We start from the raw sequence: 26,603 nt of genomic DNA, 5'->3' as shown, positions 1-26,603 counted from the left end.
ACATGTCCTGGTTGAACATATGAGCAAGTTGGAGGAAATACACAAATAAAACAAAATCAACTTTTGCCTATATTAAAATTGACTTTTTTTTTTCATTTGGCATAGAACTCTTGGTTCTAAAAGCCTGATTCCTCTAGGGAATTCCAACAGTTGCTAAATTATTTGGCTTTTGCTGATTGTGAATCGATAAAAGCCCTTCAGACTACATCAGGACTCTCTGGTGACACAATTGTGCCATCCTTTCCTATGGTCCTGCTTGTTGTCTCTTGGTTTATATAGATTTGGGAGGAAACCCCTAGGGTTGGAAGATTGATAACTGCCTTTAAAAATAAAACGGGAACTTCAAAAGCCAACCTGGCCTTTATAATATGCGAAGTTTGAAGAGCTTAGTGAATTGCCATGAGTACTCCTCCCCCCCATCCCTTTTAGAAGACAAAAGAGCTCATTTCAAGAGGAGATGAATTTTTAAAAGTGGGAGCAGTTATGATACCAAGAGCAAAATTTTGGTGTCATTACTCAGTTTATAACTGCCTGAAGAACTGGATATCAAATGATCACTGTTTTGAAGTTACCCAACTTCAAAATCAATGAAACTGGTTCAGATATACCTATGTGTGGTATAACTTTTTCTGAAAATGCAAATTTAGACTTTTATGACTTAGTAAGAGACATGAGGTAGTTTTCGTGTTTGGAGGAAAAAATACACTAAACTAATAATCAGCCCAGTTTTGAATTGTACTCTGGCCCCCAGCAAGGTCAGCAGTAGAATAATAAGCAGGTGAAGATATTAGCCCTGGCACAGTCTGCAAATGGAACCTTCTGCAGTTAAGTGGTCTTCCCCAGGTCACAGGGCTAGTTCAGAGTGAGGGCTTAAAAAACCCCTATTTTCATGGGTGAAGGGGTCTAGAGGGTCTCAGGGGGTCTGGCCTCGAAGGCATAGTACATGGGGCAGAAAGGAGGGAGTGCCAACTGCAGAGTCATTTAGAGACAACTTAGGTTCAAATCCCAACTCCCTCAGTTATGACTCCAGGACCCTGGATATAGCTCATACTTGCCTTCTGTCATGATACTATTACTGACCTCACTGCATTGTCCTGAGGTTTAGAAGGCAGTTTTTAGCATCTAATACAACAGTTGATTGTTAAATACTAGTGTCAGGCACATCATAGACATTCAATAAACATGAGCTTTTTCCACTTCATTTCAGGGGTACACAATCTCTAGCACTGCTTTTAAACATGAATTTTTAGCCACTTTGATGGGACCAGACGTTAGTTAGGTCAAGGAAGTTAGTTAGTTAGTTAGTTAGTTAGTTAGAAGTCAAGTTAGTTAGTTAGGTCAAGGAAGGGTTGGGGAGGCTTGGCAGTACTTTTGGTGAGTTTGGACTGAGCTTCAGAAAGGCAACATCATTCATGTGGTGGGATTTGGGTGGCACTCAAGATTCTTGCCCCAGATTTTCCATTTCCCTTATACTGTATTTCAACATGCCTGAAATTTTGTCATCAAAACGTCTTTCCTTTGAATGTTTTTAGATTGTCCTGTTAAAAATCCAATTCCCTTCAAGGGTCAACATCACAAGGCATTACCACCTAACACCTTAGCAAGGATGAATAGACCCCACGGGTAGCTTGCTGATGACAGGGCTCCACAGAAAGTAAAATGGGGGCCATGGGGGTGCAGGCATACCTTTCAGAAGGTTGTGAGATGAAAATCAGGCAGATTCATGAGGAACTTTCCTTACCAGAAGGGGGAGATTCAATTCTCACTAGTTCTTTCTTTTTTTTTTTAATTCTTACTAGTTCTTTCTGTGACAGAGTCAAGAACAGAAAAGCAAGTTTTATTAATAAAAAACATGAATACTTATCACGTGCTAGACACTCTCCCAAGTGTTTCATGTATTAATACTCAATATTAATTATGAGGTACGTATGATTTGTATCCCTATGTGTAGTTGAGGAAGCGAGGCTTTAAAGATATTGATTCAGGGGATCCCTGGGTGGCGCAGCGGTTTAGCGCCTGCCTTTGGCCCAGGGCGCGATCCTGGAGTTCCGGGATCGAATCCCACGTCGGGCTCCCGGTGCATGGAGCCTGCTTCTCCCTCTGCCTGTGTCTCTGCCTCTCTCTCTCTCTCTGTGTGTGTGTGACTATCATAAATAAATAAAAATTAAAAAAAATAAAGATATTGATTCAGACTTGGTCCTGGGAAATATACTTGATCAACATCTCTAAGCCTCGATCCCCCCACTCGTCAAGATAGAGTGGAAGGAAGGGCAGAGTCCTCCCAAGAAGTGACTTATCCTTTCTGTTCTTTTTCCTCTTCCTCCTCACCCTTTCTCTGCTTTTTTTCTTTTTAAACCCAGCGTATCCAAAGCACTACATATAAGCAAGTGAGTTATGGTAAAATCACTTTTAAAAAAAACTGCTGTTGAATATGGGAATACGTTGGAAAATCTTCAGTGGGTAGAACTTGGGGATTCCAGTTTGCTGTCTGTTGAGCGCCTTCGCTCATTTGAAACCTGACTGTTCAGTGCGGACACCCTCTTCTGGGTTCCCGGCCCACCACCGCTCGCATCGTCAGCCCGTGGTAACGTGCAGTCTTCTTTCTCTTCGCCTGCCACCGGAGTGAGCGCGCTGCAGGGAGGTCTGGGCTTTGGAGTCCAGCAACTGCGTGGGAGGTCTTGGTTCAAACATTTCTCAGTTGTATGACTTGGAGAAATTTAGGAGAGAATTTTCTGTGCCTTGTTTTGTTCATCAGTAAGGATAACACTACGTTGAAAGATTTGTTGTGATTTAGAAATAACAGCTGTTCAAAGCCAGATACGCCTCATATGGTGTAGGTGGTCACTACGTAGGAGCCATTTCTACCCAAACTGGGGTTAATTAATAAGCAGGGGTTGCCTCTTCTGTCTCTTTGCTGTCTTCCTTCTCTTTCAACTAGACAACTCATATTAAATATATCATCAATTACAGCAGTATTTCTACCAGCTGCTCTTGAGCTGAGTCTTTCAAATCATGATCTTAAAATAACATCAGTATGTCTCTCTCTCTCTTTCTCTCTCTCTCTCCCCCTTCTGTGCCGTATAGGTTCCACTTTAACTCCATCATGTCCTTCGGCAGAGACATGGAGCTGGAGCACTTTGATGAGCGGGATAAGGCTCAGAGATACAGCAGAGGGTCGCGGGTGAATGGGCTGCCCAGCCCAACGCACAGCGCCCACTGCAGCTTCTACCGAACCCGCACACTGCAGACCCTCAGTTCTGAGAAGAAGGCCAAGAAAGTTCGTTTCTATCGAAACGGAGATAGATACTTCAAAGGGATTGTGTATGCCATCTCCCCCGACCGCTTCCGATCATTTGAGGCCCTGCTGGCTGATTTGACCCGAACTCTGTCGGATAACGTGAATTTGCCCCAGGGAGTGAGAACGATCTACACCATTGATGGACTCAAGAAGATTTCCAGCCTGGACCAACTGGTGGAAGGTGAGCGCTAACTCCCAAGTGACCCTAGAGGATGCATTCTTGTGTTTCTACATTGTTCTAGGCACCTGCGCTTGATTGATCTCTAAGAGGTAGCATCCAGCCTGTGCCTGTGATCCTTATTGTTCACATTTTGGGAGTTCACTTTGTTTACTGTAGTTTAAAATGAAAAAACAAAACAAAACAAAAAAACAAGCCCACTAATGGTATTAGGTCGGCCATCTTACAATAATGGACTGAGGGGAAAAATTGTCTTAATTCTCCAACATTCTCTGTTCCTTTTGTCATTCTCATGCTACATTTTCAAAGTCCCTTTTTATATCTGGAATCACATTGTTCATATTCATTTCTAGATGCAAATGAATTTCTGTTGTTATGATGTCTGAAATTACTTGAACTGAAAATAACTAATGGATCGTGAAATTTTTTAGTGTAAAGGAGCCTTATATAGGCATCAAACCCATTAATTCTGTCACTAGAGACTGAGGCCCAGAAAATTCGAGTGACACGTCTGTGGTTACATGGTAAGGTAGTATTGATACTGGACTAAAAATTAGGTTTTCTGGCATTTCTTTCCAATATGGTTTCTCCTCTTAAGTTTAAAGGATTGTTGTCTTTCTGTGGTATTTGAAGGTACAAAGGAGTTAATCTGTTCAGCTTATTGATTTTCAAAGTCGAATCTGTGTTATTGATCATTATCTGTTTTAGACATTTCACGTGAAGTGGAACGGTTTGAGTCATGGATGAGGCCTAGTGTCTTGAGTAGCAGCGTAGGTAGACTTGCTTCAGCACCAGCTCCATGTGAACAGCACAGAGAGCCTCTAGTGACCTTAGAAATCATAAGCAAAGTAAAATGACTTGAAGAGAGATAATGGGTAAAATTCATGCTAAGGTGTAAAGGAGGTTGGCTGATCCTCTTTGGGGTATAGGAGTTTCTAAGTCTGGTGCTAAGGTTATGAAGTAGCTCTCAGTGCAGAGGAGCATGGTAAAAGAAGTTTAGAGTTTTCAAAGTGTTTGACTTCACCCTGAGTTCATATTTACTCTAGACGTATTGCCAGGCCCTGTTGTCTTACTGGGTCCTGGAGGAATGCCAACCATGTAATGTCCTCCCTCTCTCCTGCAGGTAGCAGGAAGCATCCCTTTCAGGATCCCATGGAGTGTGGGGTTCCTCTGCCCTGACCACACACAGGCCAGCCCTCTTGTCCTCCTCTCGAACCAGAGTTCGTACGTGATTCAAGGCCAAGGGAGTCTCGTGTCTTTCTCCCATTTTCCTTCCCTTTATCCCTTGGCAGGGATGCCAGTCCAGTCACAGTATGACTGGACTTGAGAGGGTGTGGAGAGCCTGGGTTTGGTGTGTTGACTATGTGGGAATTCACATCTCTTTTCAAAGACTCGTCACCCTGCCAAGATGCCTGTAGACTTGGCCTTTTTCCTCCTATTCAGATGTTGGCACTTTCAGTAAATTAAAGGGGAAGAACAAACATGAAACTGCATCAGCTTTGATTTTTGTGCTCTGTCCTTTTCCTGACCTTGGAAAATACAGGGATAAAGAAAACATTTGGTGGGCTATTCTCAGGGATCTGAATAAGATGAAATGCAAAGTCAGGTGCATGATCAGTCACCAAACCATCCCTTGGAGGACTGATGGTAGTATAGACAGAATATGCCAGGATATCAACTCACATTGTCAGGCAGCCAGCCTTGGCTCCTCACTCTGTCCTAGAGTCTGACTACTTGTGTGGCATCTATGCAGTGGGGTGGTGTACTTCAGTCAGTTGTCCACCCAGAACTGCTCTTCACCAAGAAGTGGCCAGAGATATTCCCTCGGTTCCTGTCCACAAGGGAGAGGGCGTGAGGCGTGGGAAACAACAGTTCTTTACATACAAGGACCAGCAAAATCATGGCATACTTGCCACCATCTTCTTTGTTAGTTTTTAAACACAAAAGAATGCCTGCTCTAAGAGACTGCTGTCCTGGGATAATAGTGGTAGCTCACAGTTATGGAGCATGTGTCTTGTATATACGAATACATTTAATTCACACAATGACCCTAGCAGCTGGGTACTGTTAGCATCCATATACCATGATGAGAAATGTGAGGCATGGTGTGTTAAATGATCTGCAAAAAGTCACACACCAAGAAATAGAAGTTAGGATTTGAACCCAGGAAGGCTGGTACCAGAGCTTGAGCTCATACCTGCCACTAATAAGATACCAAGTGGGGTATTCTTAGTGGCTTTTAAATGAAATTTTATTGTATGAGATTATTCTTGAAAACAAATGTTTTTAACTTTGACTTAATTCCAGGAATTACAGCTACTGCACCTAGAAGCGTTTACCTTAATATTTTCATTTACCTCCAAATGGTTTTCTCTCCAGTCAGTATGAAGCTGTTGCATATTGACTATTCTGATGTTAAAAAAATGACTTTTTGGGAAAAAAAATATCTGATTGAATGAATGATAACTTTAGTATAGTGTATAAGTTCACATATTGGCTGCGTTTTTTTAAAATCCAGTTTAAACAGTTTTTTTTTCCTCATTTATAATTCTGACAGCATGCAGCTGCACTTAGTGTTGAAGTAGCTGGAAATTCATTTAGATTGGCCTCTTTGTCAATTACATTTTTGCTTAGTCTGTTAAAATGCAAACGGTTGCTTCATATTCATCATTAGGTTCATATCTCTCACTTTACATACTAATTTTATGTAAACGTCAATGCATGTTATTAGCTTCTCGTTTCCCCCTTCCAATATGCTGATGTTTGAGTTTTAAATTAAATCCTTTTAGTGGATGCAGTGACAAGTGTATTTGACTTGCGATTGTTTTTTTTTAAGCTTGTTCTTTCTCACTTACCACAGACTAAAAATTCTGAATTACAATGACATATGTGAGTTTATTTATAACAGTCTCATGGTCACTTGCACTGTTTTGTTATTATTATCCACAGATTATTATGCCTAAATTTGGTTTAAGCACATTGACAGAGATGGCTCTTTGCCTCAAGTATAAATGTATGAGTGAGTGTGTATGTGTATGTGTACATATAACTGTATGTCTTTATGCATCTGTGTATAAACACACACACATGCACACGCATATGTAAGAGCAGACATTGGATAGCAGTTTTCATTTTTTGCTTTCAAAATGGCCTTAATACACTAGGAAAGCCAGATAATTAATAGGGAAAGTTGAATTGCAGTCGTATTTCTGCAAGTGGTTCACCTTGAGACTTGGCCTCATTTTCCCAAAATTGCCTCTTTTCCCCCAATTTTACATTCTTTATGTTCCATTATAAGTGTGTAAATGTTGTGAAGGTAAATGAAGGAATAATATTTAAAACCTTTGAACTCTTAGGAGAAAGGTATAGTATGAATCCCAAGCATTGATTGATTGATTTTTTTCTTTATCAGATGCTCAAGCATCAGTAACATTGTGTTGGGGGTGAGCCATCCATGCTCCCTACTTTTTTTTTTTTAAAGATTTTTATTTATTTATTCATAGAGACACAGAGAGAGAATGAGAGGCAGAGACACAGGCAGAGGGAGAAGCAGGCTCCATGCAGAGAGCCCGACGCGGGACTCCATCCAGGGTCTCCAGGATCACGCCCTGGGCTGCAGGTGGCGTAAACCACTGAGCCACCGGGACTGCCCCATGCTCCCTGCTTTTAAATAGTCTTTATTTTTAGTGTAGTTTTAGGTTCAGAGCAAAATTGAGCCGAAGGTACAGAGATATCCCATATATTCCCTTCCTCAACACATGAATAGCCTCTCCTATTGTGATCAGTGTGGTGGGGCGTTATAATTGATGAATCTACATTGACACATCATTATCACCAAAAGCCCATAATTTACATTAGGGTTCACTCTTGGTGTTGTGTGTTCTGTGGGTTTTGACAGCGATGTAAAGACATGTAGGCACTATTGCAGTATCATCCAGAATAGTTTTACTGCCCTAAAAATCCTCTGTGCTCTGCCTTTTCATCCCTCCCTAAGCCCTGGTAACCATTAGTATATTTGGTATCTTCAATAGGCATTCTTTTAACATCTTGTGTGAATGTGGATAGAAGAGGGCCAGGGCATTTCCTGTAGACATTAACATAAATACTATTCAGATATGTTGTCTTTTGGATATAAATAAGTTAATTTGCACATCAATTCTTTTTTTTTTTTAAAGATTTTATTTATTCATGAGAGACACAGAGAGAGAAAGAAAGAGGCAGAGACACAGGCAGAGGGGGAAGCAGGCTCCATGCAGGGAGCCTGATGTGGGACTTGATCCCGGGACTCCAGGATCACACCCTGGGCCAAAGGCAGATGCTCAACCACTGAGCCACCCAGGTGCCCCTGCACATCAATTCTGTACGTATTAGAAATGAGTCCCCTTCTTTCTCAGCTCTCACGCACCTTGACCCCTCACTTCATGGACACTGTCTGACTCTGGAGCTGGAGTGTCAGGGCTGTTCCCAAGTCTCTGAAAAGAGTCAGCCTCTCAGGAGCAAGCCCACACTTTACCCCACAGTTAGGGAAGCTCTAACCACTACTTCCGGTCACCCAGCTCTCCTGGCAATTTTTCTTTCCCTTGATATGGTGTCATTGATACCTTTCTCTAATTCACTAGCTTCTTCTATGCCTCTCTCTGCTATATGAAGATTTTAAAATTAATTCTGGATGGCTCTAAAGCATTTTCTCTCGAAAATCCCCCTCCAGCAAACAGTTTTACTAGTGTTGTTGTTGTTGTTGTTGTTTTTGAGTATCATCTCAGAGGTACCAGTGCATATTGAGGATATACATATCATTTGCCCAGAGGGTAACTTACTGTATTCACAGTTCCGTACCTTGCTTTGTGCACCTAACAATACATTATATTATACATCTAGGACTGCTGTGTCCTTTTACTGACTTCATAGTATTCCTTTATACAAATGTACCCTAATTTATTTGGCCAGTCTTTTATTGAGGAGCTTTTATTCATAGGCTATGACCAATCCTTTATTAGACACAATTTTGCAGTAAATATCTTTGGATTTTAGTTTTCTACCCATGTAGGAGAGCCTTTGCAGGACAAATTCCTAGAAGTTATACTTCAGAATGAAGAGCTATAAGTGTTAAACTCTTTTTTTTTTAATTTTTTAAATTTATTTATTTATGATAGTCACACACACAGAGAGAGAGAGAGAGAGAGAGAGAGAGAGAGAGAGAGGCAGAGACACAGGCAGAGGGAGAAGCAGGCTCCATGCACCGGGAGCCCGATATGGGATTCGATCCCGGGTCTCCAGGATCGTGCCCTGAGCCAAAGGCAGGCGCCAAACCACTGCGCCACCCAGGGATCCCTAAGTGTTAAACTCTTACGAGCTATTGCAAATCTTCAAATCTTCATAGATGTAGGACCAGTTTACACTCCCATCAGTAACATACGAAACTGGCTGTTTTCCTATGTCCTCAAGACAATGTTTTATCTAATATTTTGCTACTTGCCCACCGATTATGAAAAGAAAGGCATATGTCTCCTTATAGTTTTAATTTTCATCTTTTTTATATAATTTAAAATGCCTTTGCATTTCTTTTTCTATGTGTTGTATCTTCATAGATTTTGACCATTTTTTTTTTTTACCAGGTAGGGGTCTTTTTAAATTAACTCGTAGGATATTTTTTCTTTTAAAGATATTAGCCCTTTGGGATATTAATTGAAAGTATTTTACGGGCAGCCCCGGTGGCACAGCGGTTTAGCGGTTTAGCGCCACCTGCATTCCGGGGTGTGATCCGGGTCTCCAGGATCACACTCCGGGATGGAGTCCCACATCGGGCTTCCTGCATGGAGCCTGCTTCTCCCTCTGCCTCTCTCCCTCTCTCTCTCTCTCTCTCTCTATCTCTGAATAATAATAAAAAAAATCATTAAAAAATAAAATATTTTTTAAAAAAAGAAAGTATTTTTCCTGGATTGTCCTTGATTTAGTGATGTTGGTCATTATGTTTTTTGCCATGCAGATTGACAAAAATGGAAATAATCGAATGTATCAGCCCTTTCATTTATGGCATGATTTTCATGCTTCTTCGGTTGTACTCTAATGATAAAGCTGTTTCCTTCATTTTCTTCCACTATTTTTATGTTTTCACTTCAAAAAATATGCTAATGGCTGTCATATTAGTACAGTGTGTGATATAGGGGTTCAATTTAACCTTTTTCTAGGCTGCATCCTCATTTAAAAAACTTTTTATTTTGAAATTAATGTGGACTTACTAGAAGTGTCATAAAGATAAAGAGTTCTCATGTGTCCTTCTCAGAACAGAATAGCATACATAACCATGGTACAATGATCAAAAATGAAAGTTATCTTTGCAACAATGCTAACTTAAACCGTAGGCTTTTTCAACTTTCACCCATTTTTTCAGCTTTCACCAATATTTTCAAAAACAGGTTTCAGCATCACACGTCGCATTCAGCTGTCACATCTTCTTCATCCCTGCCAAGCAGTGACCGTTCTTCCATCTTTCCTTGTCTCTGATGACTTGGCCATTTTGAAGATTACTGGTTACTTATTTTGTAGAATGCCCTTCAATTTGGATGTAGCTGATGATTAAATTAAAGTTATGCGTTTGTGTCAAGAATTCCGCAGAAAGGATGCTGTGTTTCTTGCAATGCATCGTTTTGGGGTATAGGATGTTGCTGTGTCTCATTACTGGTGAGATTAATTACGACCAGTTGGTGAGGATGATGTCTGTCTGCCAGTCACTTTGACTCTGAAGTTACTACAGTTTGAGGCTATGTGAATATCTTTCTTTCCTCCAACTTTTGCCCATGAATTTTGGCATTTACTGGTGGATTTGCCATAACAGCAGTTGTTACGGTGATGTTCAAATGGTGAATTTCTGTTTCCCTCTTTGCTTGTCTCACCCTTAAACATAGATGTCCTCTGCTTTCTTTTTTTTTTTAAGACTTTATTTATTTATTCATAGAGACAGAGAGAGAGAGAGAGAGAGAGGCAGAGACACAGGCAGAGGGAGAAGCAGGCACCATGCAGAGAGCCTGACGTGGGACTTGATCCAGGGTCTCCAGGATCACACCCTGGGCTGCAGGCGGCACTAAACCACTGTGCCACCAGGGCTGCCCTGTCCTCTACTTTCCTGTCTTTGCATCTACTGTGATGTCACCACCTCTTATTTTAACTACTCTTTTAAGGCCCATTTCTTCCAAATAGTAAGAAAACCAATCTTCTTCACTTCTACCAACTGGATCTATTTAACTGATACTCTAGTCCTTAGTCCTTTCAAACTCAACCTACATAAATATGACCTTGTCCTTTTCCACTCCCCAGAACTCATTCCTCTTCTCATATTCTGGATCTTGTTAAATGGTGTCACCATCTAGCTTAGCATCCCCCTTGACCTCTCTTTCTCTTCACCTGTCAAATCCAAGCTGTCACTGAACTCTGTTGATCCTGCTTAAGACATTTCTTCAACTTGTCTTCTTCACCATCAGGGTATTTAAGTTCTCATCACTGTTTTAACAATATTACAGTTTTTACTGCAGGGGCGAAAAATTTTTAGATAGTGAGCATTGTAGAAAATTTGAAAGATGCAAAACCGTTTTAAAAAAGTAAATAATAATTCTTCATACTCCTACCGCTTGAGTCTTGTAGTCTCTTCCCTGCACTATTGCAACAGACTCATAAGCTAAAAATACATATCTTAGTTTCTCTTTTGCAATTTGTTTTTCTCTTCTTTATGGAATCTGTATTTGTCCCTGCTTTTCCATTCCATAGCTTCTCTTAGGTCAGATCATTTAGGACACATATGTGTCCCAGGCAGTAATCTTTAAACCACTTTTCCTGCCTATAAACCTGGCCATAGACAAACCACTTTGTGCCATATCTTTGCTTCATAATGGCTCTCCACTTAGTTATAGAACACAACCCACAGTCTTTAAGGGATTTCTCTCAGTGACCCTGCTCCTGACCCTTCCCTCTGTCCGTGTCTCCTATTACTCATTGATACACTTGGCAGTGAGCTCAGCTGCGGTCTTTGCTTGTGTTCTCTTTATCTCCAGGGTTCCCTTCTCTCCTGCAACGGTGGTAAGATGGTGCTCTCCCGAGGGTACACAATGTTATGGTTAAGTTATGGCTCTGGATTCAGATCACCTGCTTTGAATCCTGGCTCCACCTTTGCCTATCTCTCTGTTCCTCATTGTGCCCTGTGATAAGTGGTATGTTACTACTTAGCTCATAAGGTTGTGTTGAAGATTATAGGTTAAATAGCATGGGTTAGAACAAGATCTGCTACATGGCAGACATTCATTCACATGACCTCTTCTGCCAATGGCATCTCCATGCTTATCCTTCAGCCTACAGATACATAAATCTCCCACAATCTAAAAAATTCTTGCCTTGGTCTTTCTGATCTCTCAAACTCAGAGGTCTTGTGATAAGAAATATCTGCATCTGCTGTCTATATTTGCTCAGCTTCCAATCATACTTCAACTCCTTGATTAGCATCATGACACTGTAATATACTTCTTTATTTTATATCAAAGTCTCTGGGAGTCAGGGGAGCCACTGGGGTCCTCACCACCTAGCATAATGATTGTAGGTACTCAATAAGTATTATGAGAAGAAAGAGGAAAGAGAATGAATGAATGGATCAGTGAGTGAATGAGAGCCGGCATCACTACCCAACTGAAGTGGCCATTATAGGGCCACATGTGGCCTTTTAGTGTCCAGACCTGTGATCTCTTAGGAATCCTTATTCTCGATGTTATCCCCGGAGCATTGGATGCCGATGTCTGGATCTTTTACATCACACACTCACCACCTTTCGGTCCATGGCTCCAGGTACCTGATTTCTCTTCATTCTCTTCAGTGGCTCCTCCATCTCTGGGCACCCTTTAGAGACCGGTGTTGCCCTGGATTTCTTCTTGTGTGGCTGGGCGTGGTCTCCCGGAGTGTTCTGTTTCTGCAGCTGCCGTGTGCATCACCCTCCAAACTCCAGGCTTGTATTTCTAACTGCTTGCTGGAAATCTCCAACTAGTTGGCTCCTAGGAACTCCAAATTTAGTATGTGCACAACCAAATTAATTTCTTTCCTTACCATCAAATCCAAACTTGATTCCCTTCTTATTTTACTTATTGTGGTATATGGGAAGTCAACCAAAATGAAAGTTCTAATGTCATCATTTCATTTTCATCATTTTGACTCAGATTCCCTTGGGTCCTGCATCCAGACAGTTGCCACCTCTACCATCAAGGCAACTGATTTTATCTGCCAACTACTCTTCGGAGGACCCACTCCTCTCTGCCCCTAGTGCAGATGCGTCAAGTCCGTCTCCTCTCCTATCCTGTTGTGGTAGCTTTCTTCACTTCTCTCTTCCCATGTCCTACCTTGAGCACCCCCTTTACACTGAAGCCAGTGTGAGCTTTCTGAAACCTGGGTTCATGCATAAAAACTTTGACCTTGTTTCCTACTACAGTATTACTCTAACTTGTTTGTCCATGGAACCATTTTTATTTTTTTGAGAAAGATGTACTAATATCTCACAGACTATCTCCTTACTGTACTGTGTAGTAGAACATCTTATTATCTTATTTTTATCTGAAATGCTGTCCTCTTTCATATCTGCTAGTGAAAAATCTTACCCTCACTTCCAAGGCCAGTGTGAATCCCATTTCTTCTTTATCCATTGCTCAGCGGGAAGTGGGAAGTGATTTCTTTCTCTTCTGAGTTAGGGTTGCCTGGACCACTTATTTAGCAATTATCACTTACTGCCTTGTGTGAAATCCTTTCATATACACATCTTGCTTTCTAAGCTCTTTTGAAGACAAGTTCATGACTTAGGATTCTTTTCACTCTCCAGACTGGCAAATTTAGATTTTGTACTTACCATTGAAGATTTAGGAGGGTGTATTTAATTTTTAGTTTTCATGGCTAACACTGTACGTACTTTTTGTAATTTTGTTATTTGTTATTCTGTTAGTTCTTAAGAGAAGTTCTTAATGATGAGAATATACAATTTCATGATTCCAAATAAGTTGCTTTCAAAAAAGGTTGTTCTCAATTTATAATGTCCTTAGTAGTATTTTCTATTTTCTATGTGTTTTGTTTTTATCGTTTGTCATATATTTTAGTATTTTGTATTTTTGTGAATTATAATAAGTTTTGCACATTATGGTAACCCATTGCTCTGTATAGATCTTCAGTCTGTTTTCCCATTTTAGTTTTAGTTTCTCTACTTTTCAATTATATCACTTTTAAATGTAAAATTTTAGCTCTCTCAATTTTTTCCTTTATGTTATTTTTCTGTTGCTTTAGGTTTAAGAACTTGACATTTTCCACAGGCCTGACATACACATTCAAATTTTATTTTCTGAAAAAAAATTTATTTTCTGTAAGCTTATTTTTATGTGCTATTATATTATGAAAGACTTCCATGGAAGAATGACCCAGAGTACTTTGGGGAATCTTTTCTCTTGACTTTAATAGCACTATCAAAATCATCTTCTTAAATCAGTGCCTTTTAGATAGATTATGAAATGTTGCTGCGTGTATATGAGATAAGCTCATAAAATATAATATCCAGAAGGCACTTTATATTTTATTCTGTAAATAATATCTTCATGTAGTTTTATTCAGTGTATTTTCAGAGGTGTCAATATATATTTGAGTTTTTCCCAGATTTTACTATAATTCACAATAGTAAAGTTTAATTGCTAGAATTTTTTAATGAGAAACTTTTTTCTCTGGGAAAATTTTTTAGGTATCTCTAACTTAAGATATTTTTGAATATGCCACATTTGGAACTTAAAGAACTCCTAGAGGGGATAGCAACCAGAAATTAGGCCATTTTCAGACTGAGGTCAAGTGATATTACATATGATATTTACAGGTCCCACCATGAACCAGTGAAAACGTTCCAGCAGTAAGGGGAAATAGAGCAAACTTTAGAATCTCCTAATATGGGATCTTGTGGAGGCATACCTTCTAACTCATTCATCACAGGCCTGGTCAACCAGGAAACTGCTACCACATTACTGGAAGTTTTTAGTAGTGACTTAGATAATTTCTTTTAAATGGAAATCCTTTAATTTCATAATGGGAGCTGATGGCCAATAGAATTAATTTTACAGATTTTTAAATAATGAACTTTGTTAGAGAACATTTATTTCCATACTTTATTTTTTTATTTCCATACTTTAAATAACAGCAATATAGTTAGTTTACAAATGCATATGTGATTTTTTGAAAACAAAACAAAATATAGAACCTTCAGTATCTTAAAAATAATCTAATATGCTTGCACAGAAATCATTCCATTTCCCCAAGACCCCCAAAATGCCTAAAGCTTTCAGGGAAGAAATTGGGATATTCTCTTTATTTCCTTACTTTTTTTTTTCTTTTAACTATATCATTTTCTTTATCTTTATCTCTAGTTAAAAGCAAATATTAGTTTTTTGGCTCTGTAAATGCCATAGCAATTCAGACAGATGCTGCTTCTGCAGCTCTTGCTATTTGTTGGGGTGTCTTGGACACCCAGAATATTAAATTTCAAGTTGAGGATCAGTCTTTTTTTAAAATATTTTATTTTTTAAGATTTTTTTTAAAGATTTTATTTATTTATTCATAGAGACACAGAGAAAGAGAGAGGCAGAAACACAGGCAGAGGGAGAAGCAGGCTCCATGCAGGGAACCTGATGTGGGACTCGATCCCAGGGTCTCCAGGATCACGCCCTGGGCTGCAGGCATCGCTAAACTGCTGCGCCACCGGGGCTGCCCTAAAGATTTTATTTATTTATTCATGAGAGATACAGAGAGAGAGGCAGAGACATTGGCAGAGGGAGAAGCAGGCTTCCTGCGGGGGAACCTGATGTGGGGCTTGATCCCCGGACTCTGGGATCACCACCTGTGCCAAAGGCAGACACTCAACCACTGAGCCACCCAGGTGCCCTGAGGATCAGTCTTAACACAAAGATTTTGGCTTTGAATAAACTGGAACAAAACTAACAGTATGATAACCAACCAGCAAATCATTATGTTTGGTAATTCCCAGCTCAATGTCTAAATAGATTGTTATACTGTTTCCTTTAAACCATGTATGATCTTTGCCTTCTTTCCATTCTTAGTTAAGCTTCACCTATAGTAAATAATCCCAAACTTTCAAAGCAAATTTGGGGTTATAAAATTCTAGTCACTAATTCCACTCTGTATGTGGGGTTTTCACCATACATCCACCAGTCAAATCCAGGTTATCACCTGTGCTTAGGATGGATGGATTGGATAATATAAGAAGTTCCCATGACTGCCTCCTTTGGTTCAATTAATTTGCTAGAGTGGCTCACAGAACTCCTTCTTTACTGGATAACCAGTTTATTACAAAAGTTTATAATTTAGGAACAGCCAGATGGAAGAGATAAAAAAGGCAAGGATTGGGGAAAGGGCTTGGAGCTTCCATGCTCTCTCTGAGCTCACCACTCCCACTGAATCTTCATATGTTCAACAGCTAGAAGCTCTCTGAAGCCTGTCCCTTGGGGTTTTTTTTTTATGGATGCTTCATTACATAGGCACGATTGATTAAATCACTGGATTTAACTAGTATCCCTTATCTCCTCCCCAAGGTCGGGGAGGTGGGTCTGCAATTTCCTACCCTCTTATCACTCAGTTGGTTCTCCTGGCCTATGGCCCACATCCTTAGGTGTTTTCTCAGTCTTCTCAGTAACATGAACTAAGATGTGGTTGAAAGGGGCTTGAGTATGCACGTCAAGATGTCTTTATTGCTCTAATTACTTAGGAAGTTCCAAAGGTTTTAGCATTCCTGTGCCAGAAATAGTTTGAAGACCAAGTATATATTTTTTACTATAAATCACAACATCAGACCATTTTGCTCAAATATACTTTGGTTTTTTTAAATTAACTTTAATTTTATTGTTGCAACATAAATCACACCATAAAACTTTGGGATGATTTAGTGTGTATTAAGAAGTTTATTATAGTAATTCTAAGTTTTACTTTATTTTTTAATTTTTCAATGACCTTTAATACCCATTTCTCTGTCAGGGCTTGACTACAACTAATTGATGATTCTCTAATAAAAAATATAACAAATCTCTTAAGTCTTGGCCCCATTTAGGGAGAGATTAAACACTGGATACCGAGCTATTTGATCAAATTAAGGCTATGTGTTCTTTCCATTCAGAACAATTACATTTGCTGGTTTTTAGTTGTCAAAGATATCAGCACATTAATTGAAAAGTTGTTTCCTAACAAAATCAGAGACTAAATCAACTTTGAGTTAAGATAAGGCAGGATCTTTAATAGTGGGTAGAAATTCAGAATGATTATTAAAAGAAAAGTTGTCAAAATATGGGTCAAATAAGTCTTTAATGTAAATCCATTTGCATAATTTAATAGAAGCTTTTTAGTGTAAGGAAACCCATCTTGTCTTATTGAATTCGTGGAGTGTCATAGATTCAAAATGGCAGTACTGAGTGGTGTGTGATGGTCTTGGGTTTGGTGGCCAGCTCTGTCTTCTGGAAGTGCTGGTACTTTTCCTTATAGCACAAGTTCACTCTTTTTTTTTTTTTTTTAAAGTTCACTCTTTATTGGAGTCTCACACCCTTCCCCAAGATTCTGTTGCAATTTTTGAATCTGGTAAACCAGGCAGAGGAGCCACAAAGTACCAGCACAGATTTAACCTAAGTTTCTTCCCATCATTGTTGCTTGAACCACATCAGCATTATCTTGTCAAAGTTGTCATGCTTAAAGGTTTTTACAGTGTTCTTTAAGAAGATATAAAAAAAAGTGTTTATTTTCTTTTTCAACAAATCCACTCCACATTGTTAATGTGGGTACTTTACAGTTTCTCCCTTTTCTAATTATATATATATGTATATATATATATGTGTATATATATATATATTTAAAGTTAAAAATTTTCTTTGTTGTTGGAGTGTAAACCACTCATTTTGTTTTGATATTAATTATTAGCTTAGCATATAGACTTACAAATAATCAGACCCTTGCATATCTCTGATTAGCACGGAATTCTGACAGACTGGTTTTGCCTGTTCTATTTGGGCTGTGTGTGCCTAGTTAAGCAACATTTCCGAGGATCCTTTTATTGAGATGGACCCAAAATGATGTCTGTTGGTCTGTTGGTAACTAGTTAGAAACAATGAACACTTTATAATGTAAGAGCTGCTCACTGATTTCTAGTAATTTTGTTTTTAAGTTTTCCTTTCAGGCTTATTGCACAATCAGGGTAATGCAGCCTTAGAGGGGGTTTTCACTTGTGTAGCAGTTTTGTATTTGAGATTACTCTGGCCTGTTTTCTAATTTGATCTTCACAAAAACCTGGTGAGATTAGTGGCCACTGGAATAGACTACGTCTGATGGATGAATAAACTACCACTGAGAAGACTAAGGGACTTGCCCAAGGTCACATGCTTGGAGAGGCCAGAGCTCAGACTTCCATTTCTCTTCCCGCCAGAGCATTCATGGTCTCTCCACAAAGCCCTCAGAAGCACCACTGTTGTTGTGACCTCCATGCATATATTTTTGATATCTATATAAACCATGAGAAAAGCATAGTTGAGACCAGTAATAATCTACTAGGTGAACAAAAAAGGAATTTACTACATTTACTTTTTGTACACATTAGAGTGAAGTCTAGAAGCATGTACAGAGTAAATGTTTGATAACATGTATAACTGTGCTTTTCTATTTTTAAAACCCTGGTTCAGTTATTTTTACGTGAATACTGTGGCCTTGGACACTTGGACTATTAATTTAAAAATAGGACAAGGATTTAGATAAAAGTAAATGGGGTGTGTAGGATTAGTCCTAGGTCACTTTACCTGCAATTATGAAAGCTTTTTCTCATTTTAACTATTCCCTGTTACAAAGACTTACTAACCCACAGAAAAACCCTTATAAAACTCTTCAAAATGTGTTGACCTTACTTTATGAAATATATATAGATGGGATCATTCATTTTATGATTTATCATCACCTGGTACATGTGTTACTTTCATTTTTGTGTGAGCCACATCTTCTTAATAGTCTGATATTTTCATTAGATGAGTTTCTGTTAAGGAGTCATTTTTTAAAAATCTAATTTAATTTTTTTTTTCTTTTTTTTTTTACATTGGCTTTTTTGGGGTATAATTGACAGAATTTTAAGATGCTTAAAGCATACTTCATGTCGATTTGATATATTTGTATATTGTGAAAGATTCTCCCCATCTGGTTAATTAGCACATTCATTAACTCATATATTTATCTTTTTTTTTGCGAGAATATTTAAGTTCTACTCTCATAGCAAACTTCAGTTATACCACAGTGTTATAACCTATCATCACCATGTTATTCATTACAGCCTCAAACCTTATTCATCTTATGTAACTACATCTATTTTAGAGTCAGTTTCTGAAGCTAGTTTATAAGTTAACCATTCTCAAAACCTTTTATCTATAAACAGATATGAATTGGTTTCCTACTGTATGTGGATCACTGGGTTTGGCCCAGTGTTGACAGGAGGAAAGGTAGCCTGGTTACGTTGCCGGACTCAGGTCCTGGGATGCAGGAACAGTAGGAACGAGGCTGGACCCAATAGTTAAAAGCACAGGCAAGGTTTTATTGGGGGCACCAGCTGCAGCTGAAGGGACACAGTCAGGACAAAGGTCTCAGACTGACTCCCTGAACAACAGCCAGCAAAGGTTTTACAGCAGCCTTGTTAGGGAAGGAGCCCTATCTAAGCCTGTAAGGGAGGGAACTAGGCAGAATTGGGTACACAGGTGCAGTTGACAGACCACCCTGATTCAAACATCATGTTTCATTTGCATGCTAAGTCTCCACCTCTGGATGTGAGTTTTAGCATTGTAATGAGGGAAAGGTAACTTGGTCACACCATGGTCCATCTGCGCAGCCCTGATTTAGGGATTAAACTCGAACTAGTCTGGGGGGTTTGGGTGGCCAGGGCTCTCTCCAGGCAGTCATTATTGCTTGAAGGGTAGTTTGGTTTCCTTCAGAGGATGCTATACTCCTTGGGTCTTTTACCTGATTAAGAGACAAACTGGAGAGAAGAGCTTAAGGAATAATGTGGGACCTAGGTTGGTGGGTTCAGCAGGTGAGCAGCAGAGGTCAGTTCTTGGAGTCTAGCTGGTGATGGTTATTTTGCTTGCTTTTGGAGTTTTACTTGATTTTACAAAATGTTCAGCACACACTCCCATCAAACCAATAAATTACATAGTTTTTTTTTTTTTAGATTTTAAAATTTAAGTATAGTTGACACACAGTGTTATATTAGCTTCAGGTATACAACATAGTGATTCAACTCTATACATTATGCTGTGCTCACCATAACTGTACCATTTATCATCAGTGCAATGAATTATAGAGCTATTTTAAGAAGCTGTTTTCTGATCCACTTTGTTTTCCAGTTAGGTTATTTACATTATTACTACATGTAGGTACCTCTGATTTTGAAGTTTTTTTGCAAATATAAATACACCCAAATACCAGAGGATACTTTTTTTTGAATCCAATTTATTTCTGAGGTCTATTCACTATCAGTATTTCTGCCAGAAAAAGCCTTTGGAAAATGAAAAAAGGGAAGGATGTTGATTTTTTTTTTCTCCTCTGGAATATCAGTTTATTGTTGACAGAGCCAGATTAGGAGTAAAAAAATCTTTGTTTTCATTAAGTGTTAATCATGCTTCCTTTGTTTAAAAAGTCACAACTAGCTCGCACTTCTAGTAGAAAAGGAAGAAACCAAAAGACTAGGAAAAAGGAAATGCATTTGCCTTAGTGTAAATTTAAATACATTTCTCTCTTTCTCAGGAGAGAGCTATGTGTGTGGCTCAATAGAGCCCTTCAAGAAACTGGAGTACACCAAGAATGTGAACCCCAACTGGTCGGTGAATGTCAAGACCACCTCCGCTTCCCGGGCCGTGTCCTCACTGGCTACTGCCAAAGGGAGCCCTTCGGAGGTGCGGGAGAATAAGGATTTCATTCGGCCCAAGCTGGTCACCATTATCAGAAGTGGGGTGAAGCCACGAAAAGCTGTCAGGATTCTGCTGAACAAGAAAACCGCACATTCCTTTGAGCAGGTTCTCACTGACATAACTGATGCGATCAAGCTGGACTCGGGAGTGGTAAAGCGCCTGTATACCCTAGATGGGAAACAGGTAAGACAGGGTTGTGGGAGGATTTTGACTTTACAGGAAAGAACCAGGGAGTTGGGGGATCTATGTGGTGTTGTGGGAGTGGGTGGGTAGGGGAGGAAATCTGACACATGCATTTTACTGCAGTTGAGGGAGTTGGATCCTTTGGTCAACAAATATATAACTGGTGGCCTCAAACCAGACCAAGGATGGAGGTAGACAAGATTAACCATAGGAATCAAGTAGATTACCTTGCTCTAATGCTTAAACGATTACTCAGAGATTTCTGTTTTCTTCAGTTATTAATTGCTTAACATAAAGGTGCTTTTCTACCATCTGTTTCAATTTTTTTTGTTTTTTTGTTTTTTTGTAGTGCTATCTTATAGCCTTGAGTGTGGGTGGCTGAGATAGATGTAAGCTCTGATCATTAGAGAAAAACCTCATTTCCTTTCTTTGGCCTAAATAATACTCTGTATCTTAGTAATGTTCACTAGTGAGATTTATTTGAATTTTATAGATTTTTAAGTACATATCAAAGGAATGAAATATTTCCAACTAAATGGCTTTAAGAGGCATATTTCTGAAATATTATACACGTATTGAAAATATAATTGCAGAATTAACAGAAGAGGGGGGTGTTTCTTTAGCTATGGAATGGACATCAGTTGACTTGGATGAGAGGACATCTAAATGTGAGTTGCTCAGGTGAACTTCAAGGGAAGTCTTGCATAGACTTTTTGTAAAAGCTTGCCAGAACTGAATAGTGAGCTGAATATATATATATACTTACTGGTCATTCAGAGTTTATCAGCGTCTTTTTGTTTAAGACGATAGTTTTTAGCATACTATCTTTGCTTCAAATTTAGTGTTTAATATGGTTTTTAAAAAATTATCTTAGATAATTTGTATGTAGAGTGCATATTATAAATAAAAACTAGATTCATATATTAGTGGTTAATCTTAAAAAATAAAAGGTTAATCTTTATTAAATAGAAGTCAAGTTCTTGAAGGGTAACACACATTCAAATTTTATGAATTAGAAATAGATGCAATTACTAGAAAGAGTGTTAGTCATGAAAGAATTTCTCCCATAGGGATCCATTCAAATGCTCTAAATTACAAAATTCATTAGGAAAGAAGGATTATCTGCCAGTTGTTCATTTATATTCACCAGTCTTCTGCTTGTCTCATAAAACTTGTCCCCTTTAAGTGTAATATGGATAAGAATTCTGAGGGATGAAATTCTCAGTCTTCTAGATCTAAGAGGGGATAGCCTGAATGTCATTGGTCAAAAAATCCTTGCTAGCTTGTGAATTATAGCAACATAACATGGCAGGGCTCACATTTAAACATTTGAGCCCTTCAGTGTTTCCTTTAGTAGTGAGTCACTCAACCATTTTGTAGTTCTGCATTTTTGTATATTGGATTTTCCCAAGATGAGAGCTTACCTATTTTTACAAAAAGTACAATGTACAACAACAAATACAAATTGATATATCTTCTTCCTCCCCCTTCACTTCAGAATTTTGGAGATTCCTAATTGGATGAATCTGAAAATGAGCTTTAACACATTAGCTAAACTCTGCCATTAACTCATCATTTGTTTATTCCAAGAATGAATTCCTAGATTAAGTACTCTGATGTTCTCAATAGTTTTCTTCCTTTTAGGAATTTACTAGTGTAAATTTTATAGTGTATTTTATAATTGCTGTTTTTGCTGTTGTTTACATGTAAATAATACAATGTATTGGGAAAGAATCCAAAATTTAGTGTCAGAAGACCAGGATTCAAATCTTGTTTTGGCCAGAATATTTGTGTTTTTAGCAAATCACTTGGCTGAGCCTCATACTCATTGGTAAAACATGGATAAAATGATCACCTCTGTTTCATAGAGTGCTTGTAGGAACAACTATAATATGTGAAAGCAATTTTGAACTATAATAATAATGATCACAGCTTTATTTGCATTATTCTAAATGTTTTACATACATTAATATGTTTAATCCTCATAGCAACTCAATTACTATCCCTGTTTAACAGAGGAAGGTGTAAAAGCACAGAACTTGTTTAAAAAAACATGTCCAAGACCACACAGATATAAATGGCAGAGTTGGGATTTGAGCCTGTCTCTCTCCAGAGCTTGTGCTCTTAACCACTGTATCACAGAAGATTATATTAAAACACTAAAGGGATGTATGTGCACTGAGAAAGAATTTTCCAGTGAGGAATTTGTCCAGGGAATATCATATGAAAATTTTCTGCTATGTATTTTTTTCCTGCAGTCATTCTGCTGATAGTTTTATCCAGCTTTGTGAGTGTGTGTGTGTGTGTGTGTGTGTGTGTGTGTGTGTGTAGCATTCAATTTGCTGCTGTGGCATTTCCTCTGTTGTGGCATGTTCTCTTCATGGCAGGAATGATGAAAAGCTGCAGAGGAATTGGAAGATAGAGTGGAAAGAATATAAAGACTTTTTGCTTGGGTTCCCAATAGGAACAAAGATGCTTTCTTTCTCATGGACCCCAGGTGCCTTTAGAATCATTTCTGCTCGTGGGAGAAGTCTGCCCCCGTGAGAGGTTTGTTAGAGTAGAATGCTTTGACAGCCTTGGCAGGGAACAAGGCTGAGTGAGAATTGAACCACCTTCCTCCAAGCCTTCCTGTGGCATGATGCTCTGCCCTGGCAGAATGGTACCCCATGCCGCCACCATTTTACCCTGCCCACTGTGGCACTGGGGTCCACATGCTGTTAGCAGGACATTATCCTCAAGATCACTTGTCTCACCTCTTTTTTATTTGTTTTAATAGTGTTAACAGCCCTCATATCAACTCCAAAAACGGTATGGGAAATCCAATGCCCAAAAAAGCTTTTAAAGGTAAATTTTTTTTTTGTATTGAGGAAATAAAATTTTTAAAAAAATTAATAGGTTGAGAGCTTTGAGTAAATGAGTAGAGAGCAAGCGACACATAAAGCAGGGATGGCTTCTCAGATTGCCTTCAGGCAGCTTGAGGATGTATTCATGGGATGGAGATGGTGACTCTGTTTTTTTTGACAACGGAACAGTGACAAATGAACAGTGAGAGCACATGTGTACTGTTACATGTGTCACCCAGAGATGGGCGCTGGAGGGCGTAGACCACATGCCATTCTCACGTGTTCCTCCTACCACTCAGCCTGGTTGCTCAGCTGCCTTTGGGTGTGCTTTGAACCTTAACCAAGAGTTCATTATACAGTGGTTTTTTGTTTTTTTTTTTTAGATTTTTAGGTCCAGAAAAGGAAATACTGCACCATATAGAAGATATTTTGCAAGAAGTTGCAGTTTCCCCAGATGCCTGTTGAGGCTCATGTGCAGCCTACTAGAGAGCAAACCCCTTCTAATCATTTCAACTCCATTCTTCATTCAGGGGCATTGAAGCTTCGGTAAAAGGTTGCCCCAGCCATGCCTCCTCCTCCTCCTCCTCACACCATTCAGGGGGCCTCTGCTCACTGTGTGATCAGGCACTTTTGTGTGCGAGGCTGGGAGGTTAAGGAAATACTTGCCTTGTCTTGATTTCAGTGATGCATTATTTATCTGGGCCTTGAATAAGGGTCCCCCAAAAAGAAAAGAGGGCAATTTTTAGCTGAAGGTAATAATTACATTCCTTTTTCCATATCTGAAAGGAGCTTTTGCAGGGTGTGAGGGTCTTTTCTTCTTGCCCCAGTCCAGGCACTGGATGTTGGGATTTTTTGTGGATTATTCACTCACTGCCAAGCAGCTACCTGGAGAGGCCATTTAGGGTGTGATGGTTTTTTTAAGTGATTGAAATAAACCCAAAAGGTACAAGATTTGCTACCAAAGATACTTGTATATCTCCTGGCTCCTTTTTTGGAACAGCAAATCTGGCTGTCTTGAGCTGTTAAATCTTCTAAATCGATGATTACTAAATCCTTGCTTAGAAATATAAACAACAGCAAATCTTAGAATAGCTAGTGCCTAAGCAGGCAATTTATACTGTAGAAATCACAGATAAGGCACTTCCCAATGACCTCCCCTTCCCCACTGGAATATAGCAATGATAAACTCAATTGCTCTTTAAGTAGGAAAGATATGCACATCCCCATGGTATTTACTTCTCAATATTGAAGATCTATACAAAATAACAGCATACATTAGTACCAGAGGAGAAACTCACTCAAGGATATATTTTTATCTTAACAGACATTTCACATAGGTCATACACTTTGTAAGATCCACCACTGCTAGGATGCTAGAGTAAGCAAACAGCTTATTATCTTTCTAATACAGAAAACACCAGGAATCAGTGAGCTAAAGATATTCATAAACTGATTTAGACTGTTAAACTGTGAGAACAGACATCATAACTGCTGCTTTACTCTGTTTGGGTGGCTAGAACAAAATACCATGGTTTGGGTGGCTTATATACAATAAAAATTTATTTTTCACAGTTCTGGAGACTGGAGTCCAATATCAGGGTGCCAGTAGACTTGGTCTGGTGAGATTCCACTTCCTGGTTCATAAACTATGCCTTTTGCAGTACCTTCACATGGCAGAAGGGACTATCCTTAGGCTCTTGGTCTCTTTAATTAGGGTACGAATCCCATACCTGAGAGCTTTGCCCACATGTCCTAATCACCTCCCAAAGGCCCCACCTCTTAATACCAACCCCTTAGGGGTTAGATCTCATTATATGAATTTGGGGGGGGGGATATAAACATTCCAGCTATAGTGCTATGTAAAGGGAATCGCAGTACCCGTCAATCAGTTATTCAGTTACTACATTGTCTTCTCTGTATCTTTTGATCATTGAATCCCCTTATCTTATAAACACAAAGCAGGAAAGATACTTGTAAATGAGTCTTAATAATTGCAGCCATTTATTTTAGGTAATTGATATATGAGCTTACTGGAATTCAGAATATGGTAATATGATCAATAGGAATCTATCAGATATCACAAGATGGTCTTTGATTTTTTTCCTTTTTTGAAAAAAAGATTATTTGACAGAGGGAGAGAGAAAATGTGTGCATAGTTGTGTGGGAGTTGGGGGAAGGTCAGAGAGAGTGGGAGAGAATCTCAAGCAGACTCCCCACTGAGCACAGAGCCCAATGTGGAGCTTGATCTCTGCAGGGCGTGAGATCATGACCTGGGCCAAAAACTGAGTCTGCAGCTTAACTGACTAAGCCACCCAGGCACTACTCCTTTTTTGATTTTTAATACCTATTTCTAAACTGAAGTAAGAATGATTTGGTTTAATCTTGAGTTTTAGAGACCTTAGAAGAATCCTCCTCACAAGTTAAAACAAAGTGGTACATGTTGCTGCTCATCTTCCTTGGATTTAGCAATTAATGAGCGTAGAAAACATGGAAGTCAGATGTTTTCAAATGAAAAGGAGAGAAATTAGGATGTGTTAGGAAATTTGGTTGGACTAGAAAGTAAAATTTTCGGTAGCTATTGCTAATAGTGGCTTTTCTCTCTCTCTCTCTCTCTTTTTTAAAGCAAACTTCTCTGACAGCTCTAATTAACTTCTTCGAGCATATTTAAAGCCTTCATTGGTAAATTTTTTTTTTTACTGTATAATTCGCTATATTATCTATGTTGTGAAGGTGACTGTAACACCTTTTAGTTTTGTTTGCAATTGATATAAAAACACTGTTGATACAAATAATTCAGTTTACATTTTAAAATGTCAAATTAAAATTTCCTGCAAAAGCTCAGAGCACATGTTAAACTATCCTCATGATTGGTTAAAGCTCTGAATTGATGGAAAGTCTTAGCTGTTTTCAAAGTAATTATGATACTTCACTTAGAGAATTAAAATGTTTGGGACAGAATGGGCTATTTCAGGTTTTACACCTTATGTTGATATTCAGGATTTATAAGCTACACCTGTTCTTATGTAGATATTAATTTCCCCAAATGGAGAAGAGTTAAGTCCTTTTGTTCCAGTCTGAGCAATTCTGATAATGTAATTAATCATGCGTTCCTTAGT

At 38.8% G+C, this 26,603-nt stretch overlaps 1 protein-coding gene across 5 annotated transcripts in view; it reads left to right on the top strand.

Annotated features, from left to right (window-relative positions):
* DCLK1 (doublecortin like kinase 1) overlaps nucleotides 1-26,603 on the top strand; it is a 335,386-nt gene that overhangs the window by 2,290 nt on the left and 306,493 nt on the right. For all 5 annotated transcript variants that reach the window (XM_055317266.1, XM_055317267.1, XM_055317265.1 and 2 more), the window contains exons 2-3: nucleotides 3,085-3,479; nucleotides 20,298-20,644. In XM_055317266.1, the coding sequence (XP_055173241.1) occupies nucleotides 3,104-3,479; nucleotides 20,298-20,644 (723 nt within the window). In that variant the 5' untranslated portion in view covers nucleotides 3,085-3,103. The remainder of the gene's footprint in view (nucleotides 1-3,084; nucleotides 3,480-20,297; nucleotides 20,645-26,603) is intronic.

This window comes from Nyctereutes procyonoides, unplaced genomic scaffold, assembly GCF_905146905.1.
Source record: "Nyctereutes procyonoides isolate TBG_1078 unplaced genomic scaffold, NYPRO_anot_genome, whole genome shotgun sequence".
Taxonomy (NCBI): domain Eukaryota; kingdom Metazoa; phylum Chordata; class Mammalia; order Carnivora; family Canidae; genus Nyctereutes; species Nyctereutes procyonoides.
Note: the sequence above shows the minus strand (reverse complement) of the source record. Positions and strands in the feature narration are given on the sequence as shown.